The 17,915-nt window shown below is 40.8% G+C and overlaps 1 protein-coding gene across 1 annotated transcript in view; it reads right to left on the reverse strand.

Moving 5' to 3' along the window:
- Positions 1-439: 439 nt before the first annotated feature.
- The window catches only part of Commd10 (COMM domain containing 10), a 138,435-nt gene continuing 120,959 nt past the window's right edge, over positions 440-17,915 (reverse strand). Inside the window, exons 6-7 of the mRNA XM_052155680.1 lie at positions 1,922-1,981; positions 440-1,230 (exon numbers count right to left, since the gene is read on the reverse strand). Coding sequence (XP_052011640.1) covers positions 1,192-1,230; positions 1,922-1,981 — 99 coding nt within the window. The 3' untranslated portion in view covers positions 440-1,191. The remainder of the gene's footprint in view (positions 1,231-1,921; positions 1,982-17,915) is intronic.

A 17,915-nucleotide genomic window follows, 5' to 3' on the forward strand; every position in this document is an offset into this window, starting at 1 on the left:
TAACTCATACTGAGCGATAACTCATACTCTACAATGACAGCCGGGGCCTTTAGAAACTCTTAAGATCAAGCAATTATGGACAATACCTGTAACAGTTGCCTTCTGCAGTGACCCAAACTTTCTATCGTAAGCAACAACATTCTTCCGTAAACAAGGACTTGCACTCTGACTGGAGGTAAGTGAACACTGCATTACCCAGGACCCTCACAAGGAGAAATGTGCTCAACTGTAATTGTTCTATTTGCTTAGCTACAGGACATTCTGAAACCACCTTCCTTCATGTGAAGAAGTCTGGGCCTCGCCCTCCTTCCTCTGGAAACAAGGTAAGACATTTCATTAACACAATTTTCAAATGATTTTTTTCCCTCAGGAAATCATGTATTTATACAGAGTCACAGCTTAATATATATTATAAAATAAAGATATTGTACACCTGAGCTTAAATAATTCTAAGGTAGAAAGTTTTTATTGACTGAAACCAATGAACATATCCATAAAAGAAGAATACAAAAAATTTCTGATTCAAAATGTAAGATTCCCACGTCATACTCATTACAGGTAAAGTTTTCGCTTGAGATCTGAAACACTGAGGAGAGCGCTGTTATTCGTTTGCAGAGGTATATGCAAACCTAGATCATGTTTAAGTCATGAACGTCAGAGGGGAGTCAAGAGGAGCACAGTGGAATTAACTCAGCAGTACCGTACAGCACCATTTTAGAGTTCTTTCCTACACTACACCTCAAGCAAATAAAGTTATAGGACAAATGCCAAAACGATTGATGGCCTGTGGCTGCTTCCCTAATTAACTACCGTAATGGGTAAGGTTCCATATTCTGCTAGGGCCCCATCATACCTTCTGCCTGCAGACCTTCATTGGTCCCTGAAAGCAATCTGACAAAAAACAAAACAAAAACAAAACAACAACAACAAAAACCCAGCATGGCGTTCACTCCTCACTTCTTTCTAACAGTTTTCTCAACAATTGCTCTTGTCTCGCGTGAGGAGAAGGAAGGGTACATTAGAAACCCAGTGTGATCTTCCTTCACTGGTATTTGTCTAAGAAGCAATAAGCTGTATCATCTGTAGGAATAAAGTCACCGAGTCCTCTAGAAAATATACTTGGGCAGTCTCTCTTCAACGCGAAAGAGTGAGGAGGCCAGACTGTGATGGCGAAGCCAGTCTTCAAGAACATTATGTCAGGGAATCCAGCTGTGCTTGTATGGTCTCCAGCTATTTACGTAGACAAAATAAAGACAGAAGTTAGTGACGGGAATAAACCGTATACACAATGGTTAGAAGTGTGCAAACCAAAGGGAAAGAGAGGCAGCAGGAACTCCATGCAGTGAATCACCCACGACATAACAGTAACACTCAGGCTGCTTTACTCATTGTGTGAAGGCATTAGGATTTAGGCTTGTCATTTAGTGTTTTTACATTCACGAAGGAAGAAGACTTTTTAGTATTACTGTCTTAAGTGCACTCAGCTATTTCAGTAAATTGTCACTACATGGTAAGACTTTACCGTTTGGTAGTTAGTGAGATACATTGGAAAGAAAAATGAAATACACTCAAAGATAAATCTCTAAAGTCTGGCAGTGTCCATTTACCCTGGGGCGCAGTCATTTTAGTGCGTCAGGTGGTCTACATGGAATGGGCCAGTGGCTAAGGGGAGAACACAGTACCCCACTTAGTTCTACACAGAACACTAATCCTATCTATCTCTTCAATTTTCATTTTCTTTCTGAGTTAGTTTTCAGGTTCTCTCCATCTTGGTTTTGTCTCTTCTGACTGTGAAATATAAGGTGTTTGCAGGGGTTTAAAGAATTTGGTCCTATAACAAGGCATTCAAAAATAAAAATTCATTAAACCAAGGAAGCATTAGGAAACCTCGACATACTAGAAAACATTTATAAACACAGACCTTGTTGTAGAAATCGAACAACTCCTTGTGATTGAATTCCACTAGAACCTTCTCCAGGTTCTGTAAAGAAGAGAAACAAAGGGAAAAGCATTTAGTTGTATGCAGTGCACACTGCATTTCCCACTCTCCAGCTAGTCTAGGAATATAGGATTCCTAAAATTCACAAAATCACTGGGTACCATTCCAACTGAGCCAAAGTGTCCAGCTCTACAAGGACATCTTTCTTAACGTTGATTCCACAAATGTTAAAATATATGCTAGCAAGGGAACTATTTAATTATCTTTTTTTCAATACAGAGATAATCCACGAGATTATATTTCATCTTTCTCAGCAGTCGATTTAATATCTAGTAAATACCATTACGCAGACACTGGACATAGCGTGTCTGACTGAGCTCACCCAGCCACTAATGTCTCAGATGGGCACAGCTCTGCCTCCAAGCTCTGCCCTGCCGGCTACAATCTTAACGTGCTAAGATCGGTGCCTTCCTTAATGTACTCTCAGCAAAAGCTAGCAGTTACCACAACAAGTTCAAAGCCAGCACTTACTCATCTTAGGTCCATCTCACATGCTGTGGAGCAACTGTTCTGGGCGCTGCAGATAAACCCTGTGTTTCTATTGACAGTGATCTGGTTAAGTGGATTCCCCATCAACTCAACTCTAAGTACCCAGCTGAAACAATAAACCACAGTGTTGCTAAGTACTTTATCCAAAGTCCCTCTGAAGAGGCAAAACCACTGGCAGGATGCTAAGTGTGCGCCAGCCACCCTTGCTGGGCTCTCTGCTTTGGTCACATGACATGGAGTGAGCATCATGACTGGAGAGGTGGGGAGGGAAGCTGTTGTAAACATACATTAATTCTAGAACTTAACCTGGTCAGTTTCCCCGTATCGACCCAATTCTCAGTTTCTGTGTTGTTCTTGTTAAAAAAACAAAAATCTGTTTTGATGGTTTCCATTTCTGTAACAAAGCTGAAATTTTCAAACCAGGTTATCTCCAGCTAACTCTTAGGTCAGTGGGTGATCCAGAAACAGTACCGCCCTCTTCCTGAGGCCTGAGCGCTAGGGGACCAGCTTGCACAGTTCTTTACTTTCTCTCGTATGCACTTAGAGCATGGGAAGCATATCACCTATGTAGCTGGGTCCCTTAGGAATGGTGTGAATTGTGACGGTTGTGAACTGTGTTAAAAAAATATTCTCACACACATCATTAAACATGCAAAAGTCTAACCATCGTGATGTAGTGAAACAATATTTTCCTGAGGTTAGACGGGGGATTCCTCTCTCAGTTCCATGTCAAAGCTAAGAGGGAATAAGTGGGAAGCAACTATATAAAAATAACTGACTCGCTTAACCCTAAACCCAGCACTAAGGGAGGCTGTATTTTGCTTTGCTCTGTTTTAAGGTGATGTCCCTAAAATGTTACTCTAGGAGAAGGAATAATGGAACACACTTATTAAAGCAATCATAGCTACTGTGACAGTGTGTGGCAGACTAGAAAATGCTAAGCCATCCTTCTTCTACCAAGGCACTGAACTAACAAATCACAGACCAGATTATGTCTGTGAGAACCCTATATACATTAGCGCACACCAATGGAATTGCTATGACTGGAAAAAATATAAAAACTGACAAGTGGAGGTACATGGGGAGACTGGAACCCTGCACACCAGCAGGGAGACTTTAAAGTGCTGCAACCCCCACAGAAAAGCCCGGGGCTGGAGAGGGCTCAGCAGCTGACAGCACCGGCTGCTCTTCCACAGGAGCTGAGTTAGGTTCCCAGCACCCACTTCGGGTGGTTCACACCTGTCTGAAACTCAAGCTCCACTACACGACGGCTTCTCTCGGTCTCCAAGGAGGCCTGTTCTAAAGTCCACACCTCCCCAATACAAAATTAAAAATAAAACTTTTTTTTAAAATTTTCTATATTCTTTGCTTACATTCCAAATGCTTTCCCCTTTCCCAGTTCCCCTCTCCCCATATGTCCCATAAGTCCTCTTCTCTCCACCCATTCTCCAATCACCCCCCTCTCATTTCTCTGTCCTGGTGCTCCCCTACAATGCTGGATCAAGCCTTTCCAGGATCAGGGCCCTCTCCTTCCTTCTTCATGGTAATCAAAAAATCAAAATCTTAAAAGAAAAAGAGCGTTGGACACCATCAAAAGGACAAATTGGCAACCAACAAATTGGGAAAAGATCTTCACCAATCCTACATCAGATAGAGGGCTAATATCCAATATATATAAAGAACTCAAGAAGTCAGACTCCAGAAAACCAAACAACCCTATTAAAAAATGGGGTACAGAGTTAAACAAAGAATTCTCACCTGAAGAACTTCAGATGGCGGAGAAGCATCTTAAAAAATGCTCAACTTCATTAGTCATTAGGGAAATGCAAATCAAAACAACCCTGAGATTTCATCTTACACCAGTCAGAATGGCTAAGATTAAAAATTCAGGAGACAGCAGGTGTTGGAGAGGGTGTGGAGAAAGAGGAACACTCCTCCACTGCTGGTGGGGTTGCAAATTGGTACAACCACTCTGGAAATCAGTCTGGCGGTTCCTCTGAAAACTGGGCACCTCACTTCCAGAAGATCCTGCTATACCATTCCTGGGCATATACCCAGAGGATTCCCCACCATGTAATAAGGATACATGTTCTACTATGTTCATAGCAGCCCTATTTATAATTGCCAGATGCTGGAAAGAACCCAGGTATCCCTCAACAGAAGAGTGGATGCAAAAAATGTGGTATATCTACACAATGGAGTACTATTCAGCCATTAGAAACAATGAATTCATGAAATTCTTAGGCAAATGGATGGAGCTAGAAAACATCATACTAAGTGAGGTAACCCAGACTCAAAAGGTGACTCATGGTATGCACTCACTAATAAGTGGATATTAACCTAGAAAACTGGAATACCCCAAACATAATCCATACATCAAATGAGGTACAAGAAGAAAGGAGGAGTGGCCCCTTGTTCTGGAAAGACTCAGTGAAGCAGTATAGGGCAAAACCAGAACGGGGAAGTGGGAAGGGGTGGGTGGGAGGACAGGGGGAGAGAAGGGGGCTTATGGGACTTTCAGGGAGTGGGGGGCTAGAAAAGGGGAAATCATTTGAAATGTAAATAAAAAAATATATCGAATAAAAAAAAAGAAAAAAAAAAGAAAAGCAAAAGAGTGTGACAGTTCAGTAGAAATTGAAAGTGGAGGCTGAAGAGACAGCCCAGCTGTTAGGAATGACTACTGTCACAGAGGACCAAGTTTGGTCCTAGTAAAATGAAGATTTACAAGGGTTTTGAGGGTAGTACTTTATAAAAATCTGTGTGAAGACTCAGATGTGCAGGCAAAAGGATCTGGATGTCATTTTACAGCAGGATTGCATGGAGCAATCCCTGTTCTTACGTACTATTTAAACATTTAAAAACCATACATATGAATGTGCCTGCGTGTATGTCCATGCCCGTGTGCATGTCTGGAACCCCTGGAGGACAGAGGAGAGTGTCTGTGGACATTCTGTTTCACGTACACAAGGTATGGAAGTTTTGTCCATTAAAGGAAGCAAGCTTTTTTTTTTTTAATTTTTTTTATTCGATATAATTTATTTACATTTCAAGTGATTTCCCCTTTTCTAGCCCCCCCCACTCCCCGAAAGTCCCGTAAGCCCCCTTCTCTTCCCCTGTCCTCCCTCCCACCCCTTCCCAGTTCCCCGTTCTGGTTTTGCTGAATACTGTTTCACTGAGTCTTTCCAGAACCAGGGAAGTAAGCTTTTAACAGCCTCTCTCCACTTTAACATCCATACAAACCAGTGGCTACTCTGACCCGACCAAGAAGAGGGAAAATCATTTACAGTCCAGGAGATTTAGAATTTTTGGAATGTTGCACACTGGGGTAACTGGGTATCTAACATCTTTTTTCAACTTTATATCCTTCTGCCTTTTGAGTCAGTTCATGGTTTACTAGCATCTCTGCTGAGAGAGAAGAGAAAAAGGTTGAAATTCAACTCTGTCACCTCAGCTACCATCAACTGTAACGATGGATTTTGTGGAAGAAACAATAAAAAGCCCAGCTAAAGCAGCTTCAGGGACTGAAGTCAGATGAGGGATTCTCTACCTGCTTCCTGTCTACCACTGTCACCAGAAAGTGAGTGGCTGGCCCAGCACCAAAGGATGGTCTCGGATGTGTTGACTTAACAGCAGTTCAGGTTTGATGCCAGCAGTGTAGACAGCAGGCTCACAGGCAGAGACGCGCTGTGGAGTCCTAAGTCCCACTTGTTCCTCCTCCTGGTCCTAGAACTCAAGCTCGGTTCTGGGCTGAGCAGCATCTCCCTTGAGCTCACACAGTGGGACACTAACCCTTGAAGCACAAAGGTCACTGCACCTGTGGACAGAGCTGGAGATATACTGAAGAGCAGTCAGAAGAGCGGGCCCCACGCCAGCGTCTCTTAAAGCGGAGATGAGGACAGATATGTGTGTAAGGTAAACACAATGTGAAGGCCCCAGCGGGAGATGGTCATGGTCTAGCCCAGAAGACAGGCTTCAGAAGCCCGATGCTCTGCAGGCTGAGCTGGGTCTTCCACTCTATGCCTACATCTGTGTCACTTTATAATGGCAGCCTGTTATGGCTAGGACATGCGGTCTCCCCTGGGCCCCGACCCCCGCATAAGCCCATAAGTTAAAGGCTTGGACCCCAGCTGGTGGCCCAACTTTGGGGTGGAGGGAGCTGGAAGAAGCAGGCTTCTGGGAGCTTAGACCTTGTCCTTGTCCCTTCCTGTCTGTTCTCTGCCTGCTTCACTAGTGCAGTGACATAAGCAGCCTTTACCCAAAACTCCTAAAGCCTACTCAAAATTACTTGAACTGCACATTTAAGTTTATGAATTAACTATTTCCCCTCTTTGTTTTCTCAGGTATTTTATTATTTAAACAAGAACAAATAAAAAGTAAAATTAAAACTCAGACTAATAGAGAGTCATTAAAAGCCAATGCAAGTCCTTCCATCTCTTTCAGAGATTAAAATAAAAATCGATTACCCATCCCATCCCTACCCCGACCCCCTGTGTGGCCCTGGACATCCTGGAACTCACTTTGTAGATGAGGCTTGCTTCAAATTCAGAGCTCTGCCTGCCTCTACCACTTAAGCACTGAGGATCAAAAGTGTGTGCCATCTCTGCCTGGCAAAAATCTTATTCTTAAAAGCAATGGGAATCACTGAAGACTTTAGGTCTAAGAGTGACACAATTCTACTTACAGTCAATAGCTTAATTTTGGTTTCCTTTGAAAACTGATTAGAACTGGCCAAACTGGCTGTGGACAAAGCAGCCATGATGTTGGTGATTTAGTTCAGGTAAGAAATGATGACTTGGAAGGCAGCTATGGTCACGACTCTCACCACCAAATGCCAGCCCAGGCTGCTATACTATTCTCAATTAACATAGACAGAGAAACCTAAATCTTCCAGGACACAACCAATTCAAACAGTATCTACCTACCAACCCAGCCCTACAGAGGATCCTAGAAGGAAAACTCCAACACAAGGAAGGTGCCTACGCCAAAGAAAAGGCAAGATATTAAGCATCTCACAATAAAGCCAAAAGGAGAGAAAGCCACCTACAAAAACAAACATATCAGTAACCAACAATCATCTGTCTTTAATATCTCTCAATATTAATGGACTCAACTCCCCTATAAAAAGACATAACAGACAGGATATGCAAACAAGATCCAGCATTTTGCTGCATACAAGAAACATACTCCAATAACAAAGACAGACACTATCTCAGAGCAAAAGGTCTTCCAAGCAAATAGTCCTAAGAGACAAGCTGGACTTGCCATCCTAATATCCAGTAAAATATACTTTTAATCAAAAGTTATCAAGCATGATGAAGAAGGACACTTCATATTCATCAAAGGGAAAAATCTACCAAGATGAAATCTCAATTCTGAACATCTATGCCCCAAATGCAAAGGCACCCATACTCATAAAAGAAATTTTACTAAATCTCAAAACGCACATTGAACCCCACAGAATAATAGTGTGAGACTTCAACACCAATGAACAGGTCACTGAAACAGAAACTAAACAGAGACACATGGAAACTAATACAGGTTATAAACCAAATGGATTTAACAGATATCTACAGAATATTTCACCCTAAACAAAAGAATACATCTTCTTCTCAGCACCTCATGGTACTTTCTCTAAAGTCAACCATATAATTGGTCACAAAACAACCCTCAACCAATATAAGAAGATTGAAATAATCCTATGTATCCTATCAGATCACCATGGCTTGAGGCTGATCTTCAATAACCACAGAAACAACAGAAAACACACATACCAGTGGAAACTGAACAACTCTCTACTCAATGGTAACTTAGTCAGGGAAGAAATAAAGAAAGTAAATAAAGACTTCCTGGAATTTAATGAAAATGTTGACATATCATACACAAACTTACGGGTCACAAGGAAAGTTGGGCTAAGAGAAAAATTTATAGCACTAAGTGCTCTGGTAAAGAAACCAGAGAGATCTTACACTAGCAACATAACAGCATGTGTGAGAGCTCTAGAACAAAAAGAAGCAAACACACCCAAGACGAGTAGATGACAGGAAACAGTCAAACTTAGGGTGAAATCAACCAAATAGAAAGAAAGAGAACAATAAAAAGAATCAACAAAACCAAAAGCTGGTTCTCTGAGAGATTCAACAAGATAGATAAACCCCTAGCCAGACTAACTAAAGGGCCCAGAGGCAGTATACAAATTAACAAAACCAAAAACGAAAAGGGAGACATAACAACAGAAATGGAGCAAATTCAAATAATCATCAGATCCTACTACAAAAGCCTACACTCAACAAAAACTGGAAAATCTAGATGAAATGAATGGTTTTCTGGGCAGGTAACACATACCAAAGTTAAATCAAGAGCAATAAAATATCTAAACAGGCCCATATCCCATAAAGAAATAGAAGAAGTCATTAAAACCCTCCCAACCAAAAAATCCCCAGGGCCAGATGGATTTAGTGCAGAATTCTATGAGACCTTCAAAGAAGACCTGCTATCAATACTCTTCAAACTATTCCATAAAATATAAATAGAAGGAACACTACCTAATTCATTCTATAAAGCCACAATTACTCTGATATGAAATTTACACAAGGACCCAAACAAAGAAGAGAACTTCAGACCAATCTCACTTACGAATATCGATGCAAAAATACTCAATAAAATTCTTGCAAACTGAATCTAAGAACACATCAAAACCATCTTTCAAAACAATCAAGTAGACTGCATCCCAGGAATGCAAGGTTAGTTCAATATATGAAAATCCATTAACATAATCCATTATATAAACAAACTCAAAGAAAAATATCACATGATCATCTCTTAGATGCAGAAAAAGCATTTGACAAAATACAACACCCTTCATTTTAAAAGTATTGAAGAGATCTGGAATTCAAGGCCCATATCTAAATATAATAAAAGCAATTTACTACAAACCAACAGCCAGTATCAAGTTAAATGGAGACATACTTGAAGCAATCCTACTAAAATTGGGGACAAGACAAGGATACCCACTCTCCCCATATCTATTTAATATAATATTCGAAGTGCTAGCTAGAACAATAAGACAACAAAAAGAGATCGAAGGGATACAAATTGGCAAAGAAGAATTAAAGGTATCACTATTTGCAGATAATATGATAGTATACATAAGCGATCACAAAAAACTCTACCAGAGAATATCTCCAGCTAATAAACAACTTCAGCAAAGTGGCTGGATATAAAATTAACTCAAATAAATCAGTAGTCTTCCTTTACACAAAAGATAAAGAGGCTGAGAAAGAAATTATGGAGACAACTCCCTTCACCATAGTCACACATAAAATATCTTGGGGTAACTCTAACCAAAAAGTGAAAAATCTGTATGACAAAAACTTCAAGTCTCTCAAGAAAGAAATAGAAGAAAGATCTCAGAAAATGGAGAGATCTCCCATGCTCATGGATTGACAGAAATAACATAGTAAAAATCCATCCTACCAAAGGTAATCTATAGATTCAATCAACCCTCATCAAAATCCCAACACAATTCTTCGAAGACATGGAAAGAGCAATTCTCAAATTCATTTGGAAAGGCAAAAAACCCAGAATAGTGAATACAATTCTTAACAATATAAGAATGGCTAGGGGAATCACCATCCCTGACCTCAACCTCTACTATAGAGCAATAGTGATTAAAACTGCATGGTACTGGTACAGAGGCAGACACGTTGATCAATAGAATAGAATAGAATCAATGACCCAGAAATAAAACCACACACTTACGCACACTTGATCTTTGACAAAGAAGTCAAAATTATACAATGGAAAAAAGATAACATCTTCAATAAATGGTGCTGGTCTAACTGGCTGTCTGTATGTAGAAAAAGGAAAATAGATCCATATTTGTTACCTTGCACAAAGCTCAAGTCCAAGTGGATCAAGGACCTCAACATAAAACTAGATAGAGTGAATCTAATAGAAGAGAAAGTGGGAAAGAGCCTTAAACTTATTGGCACAGGGGAAAATTTTCTAAACAGAACTCTAATGGCTCACACTCTGAGATCAATAATTGATAAATGGGACCTCATGAAACTGGAACGCTTCTGTAAGGCAAAAGACACAGTAAATAAGACAAATCGACAACCTACAGATTGGGGAAAAAAATCTTCATTAGCCCCACATCTGGTAGAGGTCTAATATCCAAATATATAAAGAACTCAAGAAGCTAACCACCAAAAAACCCAAACAACCCAATCAAACAATAGGGTATAGAACTAAACAGAAAATTCACAACAGAGGAATCTCAAATGGCTGAGAAGCACCTAAAGAAATGTTCAAAGTCCTTAGTGATCAGAGAAATGCAAATGAGAATGACTCTGAGATTCCACATTATACCAATTAGAATGGCTAAGATCAAAACCTCAGGTGACAACACATGTCAGCAAGGATGTGGAGAAAGAGGAACACTCTTCCACTGCTGGTGGGATTGCACACTGGTAAAACCACTATGGAAATCAATCTGGAGGTTCCTCAGAAATTTGGAAATAGATCTACCTGAAGACCCAGCAATACCACTCTTGGGAATATACCCAAAAGATGTCCCACCATGCCATAGGGACATGTGTTCCACTATGTTCATAGCAGACTTGTTGGTGACAGACAGACAGAAGCTGGAAACAACCCAGATGTCCCACATCAGAAGAATGGATAAAGAAAATGTGGTTCATTTATACAATGGGGCTACTCAGCTACTAAGAATGAGGACATCCTGAGTTCTGCAGGCAAATGGATGGGACTAGAAAATACCATTCTAAGTGAGGTAACTCAGAACCAAAAGGACATGCATGGTATATACTCACTAATAAGTAGATATTAGCCAAAAAAAAAAAAAAGTACAGAATACCCAAGATACAGTCCATAGAACTCAAAAAGGTCAACAAGTTGAAGGGCCCAAGTGAGGGTGCAAAGGGGACAGAGGCAAGGACTGAAGTCCTGAGGGCCAGTCGAAAGAATAGAAATAGGCAACCTCGGGAGGTAGGAGATTGGGGGACCCTCCAGAATGCACCAGAGACCTGGGAGGTTAGAGACTCTCTGGACTCAAAGAGAGGGACGTTAGGTAAAATGTCCTACAGTAGGGAGAGGGAACTTGTAGAGCCCACCTCCAGCAGAAAGACAGGGCATCATGTGAGGGATGGAGTTGCCATCCCACAGTCAAAATTCTGACCCATAATTGTTCCTGTCTGAAAGAACTGCAGGGATGAAAATGGAGGAGAGCCTGAGGAAAAGAAGGTCCAGTGACAGGCCCAAAGTGGGATCCATCTGAAGGAGAGGTCCAAAGGCCTGACACTATTTGAGGCTATGGAGTGCTCACAAATAGGGACCTATCTTGACCAGACTCTGGAAGACCCAACAAGAAGCTGAAAGAGTCAGATGCAGACATTTGCACCCAACCAAAGGACAGAAGCTGCTGACCACTGTGGTTGAATTAGGGAAAAGCTGAGGGAAAAAGCCGAGGAGGGTAACTCTGTAGGAGGACCAGCAGTCTCAATTAACTTGGACCCTGAGAGCTCTCAGACACTGGACTACCAAACAGGCAGCATACCTGATATGAGGCCCCCAACACATATACAGCAGAGGACTGCCAGGTCTGGATTCAGTCAGAGAAGATGCACCTAACCCTCAAGAGACTGGAGGCCCCAGGGAGTGGGGAGGTCTGATGGGGTTATGGGTAGGGGTTGGGGATATCCCTGTGGAGACAGCGAGGTGGGGAGGAGGCATGGGATGTGAAACAGAGAGAAGGTGAACTAGGAGGGGAATAAAATCTGGAGTGTGAAAAAAAAGATTAAATAAAAAGGAGTATTAAAAAAGAAAGAAAAGGAAATGATGATTTGATGGTTAGAATGACAGAAAGGAGAGGAGAGGAGAGGGGAGGGGAGGGGAGGGGAGGGGAGGGGAGGAGGAGAGGGGAGGGGAGGGGGGGAGGGGAGGGGAGGGGAGGAGAGGAGAGGAGGGGAGGGGAGGGGAGGGGAGGGGAGGGGAGGGGAGGGGAGGGGAGGGGAGAGGAGAGGAGAGGAGAGGAGAGGAGAGGAGAGGAGAGGAGAGGAGAGAGACAGAGACTGTTTAAAGGTACAAGAAATGGCACTCCATGATCAGTCTGAGGTGGGTTAGGGACCATAAAGGGGTACAACGATGAAGAATGGCTCCCAGTTGGCTGGAAAGAGATGTCAGAGGGTCAGAACTGAGAGCAGCAATACAAGGGCAGCACATTCAGAAGCCATATCAAAAAGAAGGGCTCAGGAAGGCAGAGATCACCCAGACAACATAAGAAGTCAGTCTGGGAAAGATAACTACGGAAGAGAAAGACACTTGGGAGTCACTGACCCTTTTTTTTGTTTTTGTTTTGTTTTTTGAGACAAGGTTTCTCTGTGTAGCCTTGGCTGTCCTGGAACTCACTCTGGAGACCAGGCTGGCCTGGAACTCAGAGATCCGCCTACCTCCGCCTCCCAAGTGTTAACACTGGGATTAAAGGCGTTCCACCACCGCCCGGCCGGCCGGAGTCACTGACCCTTAAAACTGATCAGATGAGACTGTCCCGCAAAAGCACGGAACACAAGGAAAGAATGTGTCCAGGGCTTGATGTTTAGGGTAAGGAGGTTCTGGATAAATACCGAGTAACACCTGCTTTATACATCCTCTCTACATGCTATTTTGAAGTGTGTTATCTATTACAGTGAAAGACTGGTTATTTATTACAATGAATCTGTAAGTCGGTATACAAACAATAAAATGGGTTGGCTTGTTTTAACATATACCTTCAACCTTCCATTGTCCTTTCATTAACATCACTGATGTCACTAACACTGTTAACTAGATGGACAGAGACTGGAAGATTTCCTCCCTCCCTCGCCTGCCTTATAGGTAATATTACAGCTAGAAATCTACTTATAAAATTTATCATTTCTATCATTGGGGCTAACCGTGTATTTTAACACAGCAAACTTAGATGTTTTGGACTTGACCTGAAAACACGGCAAAATGAAAATGAACTAGAGTTTCTCTACCAACATCTTGAGAAAGATCACTTTTTCTATCCCTCTTCATTTTTAATTTGTAATCTTATCCACCAGAGCTTGGGAAATGTTGCTCGTGCCCATTAGCAAAATTCCCATGGAAATAGAATTTACTCAGGTCTTCAGAAAGGTCTGACTTGATGAAAGATGACACTAAAAATATCTTCTGCTTTTCCATTAGTGAGGAACACAAATACATTTTGAAAAGAGAAATGCACCAATTTTGTCACAAATTACCTAAGCTGAAACAATAAAAATATCCCAGATAAGAACTGATATGTATATTGCTTTGCTTTCAAACCTAAATTGAGTATCAAAATTAGAGTTGTTACAATTATCCTTTCACTTAGAGGGCCACAAAGGCAGAGTGCTCCTGTAGAGAAAGGCTCATGTTCTGTAGGACCGAAGACACTTTGGAGGGCGCCTGGAGAGGTTGTCTTTTGGGGAGAGGAAACTAGGCAGAAAATATGTAAATAATACTCCACACCCTATTGAATGAGCTCACCAAATAAACATCATTAGGCATCACTGATTGAGTAAATACCTCTGTAGATTGTATGGCTATACTATATGTATCTAGAGATAACTAAATATTTTCCAGCACAGTTACCATTAGTGACTTACTGTCTTTATCAAGTATTATTGTTCAAAAATGATCAATACAATGCCAGCTCTGAACAGAACAAAGAAGCTATGAGCTTTATATGTACAACCATTGACTATTTCTCTCACCCACGGATGGCATTTGATCATTTGGGAATCTCTGAGCTACATGTGTATTATTGATACGAAGCAGCTTCATCTCCCAAGACTTTGTTTGTTTGTTTGTCTTCAGACTTAAGGACACTGAAAAGTAAACCTGCACTGGCAAATGAAGCCTCTGGAATCAATAGTTAAAACATAAAATGTTAGTTAGAAAGTGCTTTACCAGTAACCTTGCTTAATCTCCTAAGTGTTGTGAAGAAACCTACTTTATGAAGACAAAAGAAAGCACACAAATGACAGAAACAGACAGGTTGTCATCCATGCACTGTCCCATAGACGTGGCTTAAGGTGGATGCAGACTTTGATTTGAATGTCAAGATGGCTCAGAGGGGGAAAATCCTCTTTCCATGAATATGCACAATGATTTCCACTTAACACAGAAATATATATGAACAAGAATGATGGCAAAGTGGCCAATAAATATAGGTTGTGAGATGTCTAACTATCTTAAGTAAAAAGAAATGTAATGTAAGGCTAGAGGCTTCAATTTCCCAAAAATATGCTGAAAAAACTTTAATGAAATATCATGTCTCTGATAATAAAACAAAACAAATATAATAAAACAAAACAAATACAACAAATAAGCCACTGTGGAATTTTCACAAAAGCTACATAATATTTTAAATTTAAAACTTTAATTTTCTAAACAAAGGAATAAAAAGTTTTAATTCAATGATGACATGAGATACAGAATGCAGCAATATAAACGGCCATCGTCACGGGCCGTGGAGCTGAATTCCGATGTTTCCAAAGTCTCATGGAAAACACTGCCCAGTCCAGCAGTCTCCCGAAAGTCATAGCCATGACCCTGTTCTATGAGGAGGCATTCTGAGAACCTGAGCTTACGTCAAAGATGACAGAAGTTAAAAAAGGCATCTGCAACCAACACACAGGATGCAAGGCCAGAAAGCTCTTCTCAAGGTGAAATCAACCAACCAAATTACAACTTCAAAAAAATAAATAAATATCGGCAAATGCTTATCTGCTGCAGAACACAATAGCATAAAGACTGCAAAAGCAAACTCCACACTCATTCATGTGGTATTCTCCAACTGTCCCACGCTGCTGAAAGGCTTGGCTTCTGGCACCATCTTGCACACAGAAGGGTGTGGTGCCAAAGAAAGCACAGTAGTGTCTCACACTATCTTCTGGGTCTCATCTCGGCGATTCTTGGCGCCCTAGTAGCATCCCACCAGAACGTAGGTACACACATGCGTATACTCTCCCACACACTTCAGCTGACACCAAACCATCTTCCTCTGGAAACACGCTGAGCACAGAGTCTATCAGAAAGAGGATTGTGTGTGCTGGATGGCAATATGTTTCAATTCAACTACAGTACCCGACTCTATTTAGAAAATATCGCACCTAATTACATAGCCATTAACCAATAACTATTGATTCTCAATAAATTTGGGGGAAAATGACTCTTAACTCAAGCTGGTTAAAGTAGAAAATCTAGTGTTTTACAATACTTAGCTGAAAAGAAAATGTAGTAGTTTGGTTGGCACTGTGGCCAGAAATCTTTAAGTAACACAAAGTTGTAGAACAGTGTATGCACATTTTCACTCCATTTAGTTGGGTATCAATCTATCCTGGTTGCTTGACCTGTGACCTGCATAACACTCTCCCCTCTGGTTAGCTGCTAATTTATTTTTCTGCAGATAAAGCTAAAGCATGTATCACAGTCCTACTAGCAGATCTCTCTTCCTTACCGAGGACAGTGTGCTGCACATATACACTTGGAGCCAACCAAATCGTATCCCATGAAGTATTCATTGACTGCAATGTATTATGTGTGTGCCAATATGTCATTATGATATTCAGTTTCGGTGTGGATATATTTAGCCATGGTGGCTGAATCTAATCAGCCAGATGAGAAGTTTTAAATATCATTACATGAAGCTCTTCAAATGCTGGCAGTTCAGAATGTATCAAATACTATAGGTGATGCTTTATGTTTCCTGGAAAATGGAAATTATTATAATCATAAGCACTCCTACTGAAGCATTAGCATTTGGAACAGCCGTATTACTTCCAAGGTTGCTTTAGTATCCGGGTTGAGGGACTCTGGGTACATGACAAATGTTAAGTTAGACTCATAATGTTTCCAGTACAGTGTAAAAGACTTGGAGTTCAACAGTCAAATTCTGGAATCTGTTCTCTTCTTATGATTAGTATTGGTGTTAGAGAGAAAAACCTGTGTGATAAACTCGAACTTTTGAAAACTACTTTATATTTGTCCTAAACTAAATAACCTACCATAATCAACCATGTACAAAGACATAATCAACCATGTACAACCATGTACAACCATGTACAAAGTTAAAGAATACACCAGCTCCTTCCTTCTCCCCATCTCTGCCTAACTGATCTTTTTCTTTATTTTTCATGATGTCTTCCTGGGCTGGCAAAACTCATCTCCTAGAATCTATAGGCATGAACCATTCTGTCCAACTGATTTGATTCTGCCAGAAAAAAAAAAAAAAGTGCTGTTAAGTCAGTTTCAAAGAAAAGGGACCAATGTGTCCCCTCCATCTCAAATAGAGTTACCATTTACACTGATCTGCTTAGAAGGTGCTTCAGCAGAATAAAAAGGATAAAGTCAGCACTTGTTTCAGCGATGAAGTGTACTTAATCACCCAGGAATAGTGACAATCCTCCATTAGCTGCAGTGGAACAGGAAGGGCTAATTTCATACCAAACACCCAGGAACTCAAATTCCTAAAGACAGTCCGGTATAAAAACAAAATATGATAGAAGACAGAATCAAAGCAGCAACTGTCCAGACGTAACTTTAACCCATCACAGCACTGTTTGGAACGTATTATGACCATGATTGAAATCATGTCCCATGCCCATTGGATCTCTTGAACTGTAATTGTAAAATCATCCTGGAATCAACTGAACTAACGATGCATAACCTGCAACAGTTAAGTGGCTTTAATAAGCCGGTGCATTTCTAATTCTCAGCCAAGGGCTCATACACAGTGCTCTCAGTTTATGTTTTTAATGTGTTAGTCTGTGGCAGCTGCTGTGAGTTCAGCACAGACACCACCACGGTATAACTCAGTCTGTACCAGGATACTTGAGTCAAAGGTGGAATGGGTGTTTCACAGGCAACTATCGAGTAACACTGAAGAATTCAACTTACTTTTTAAATAGTTTTATAGACATTCTCATGTTTCTCAATTCATTCATTCAGAGTGAGTAATTCAGTCACAAGGCTATGTTTCACAGTTAATTCTAGAATATTCTTGCCACCTCAAACCAACTCCAGACCTCTAGCCACTGCCTGCTAACACTGCTCATTACTCTGCTCCCTACCTTCAAGCCCTGGGCAGTCAGTAATTTAGTCTTTATTGATTTTCCCTATTCTGAAAACAATATAAAAATGTAATACTATCATGTATAAGTGGTATTATGTGACTACTTTTATTTACTGTGTTTCTGTGACAAATCCACATAGTATGTAATGCTAAGCAGAAAAAAAAAGCCCAATTAAGTAACTGAAATTGTTGGAACTGGATTTTATATTTCAGATTTAATAAGTCATATATGATATAAACGTATACAGAACAAAAATTATGGCACAGTTTTATTTTCTTTGACAATTA

Source organism: Apodemus sylvaticus, chromosome 13 (genome assembly GCF_947179515.1).
Source record: "Apodemus sylvaticus chromosome 13, mApoSyl1.1, whole genome shotgun sequence".
NCBI classification, from domain to species: Eukaryota; Metazoa; Chordata; class Mammalia; order Rodentia; family Muridae; genus Apodemus; species Apodemus sylvaticus.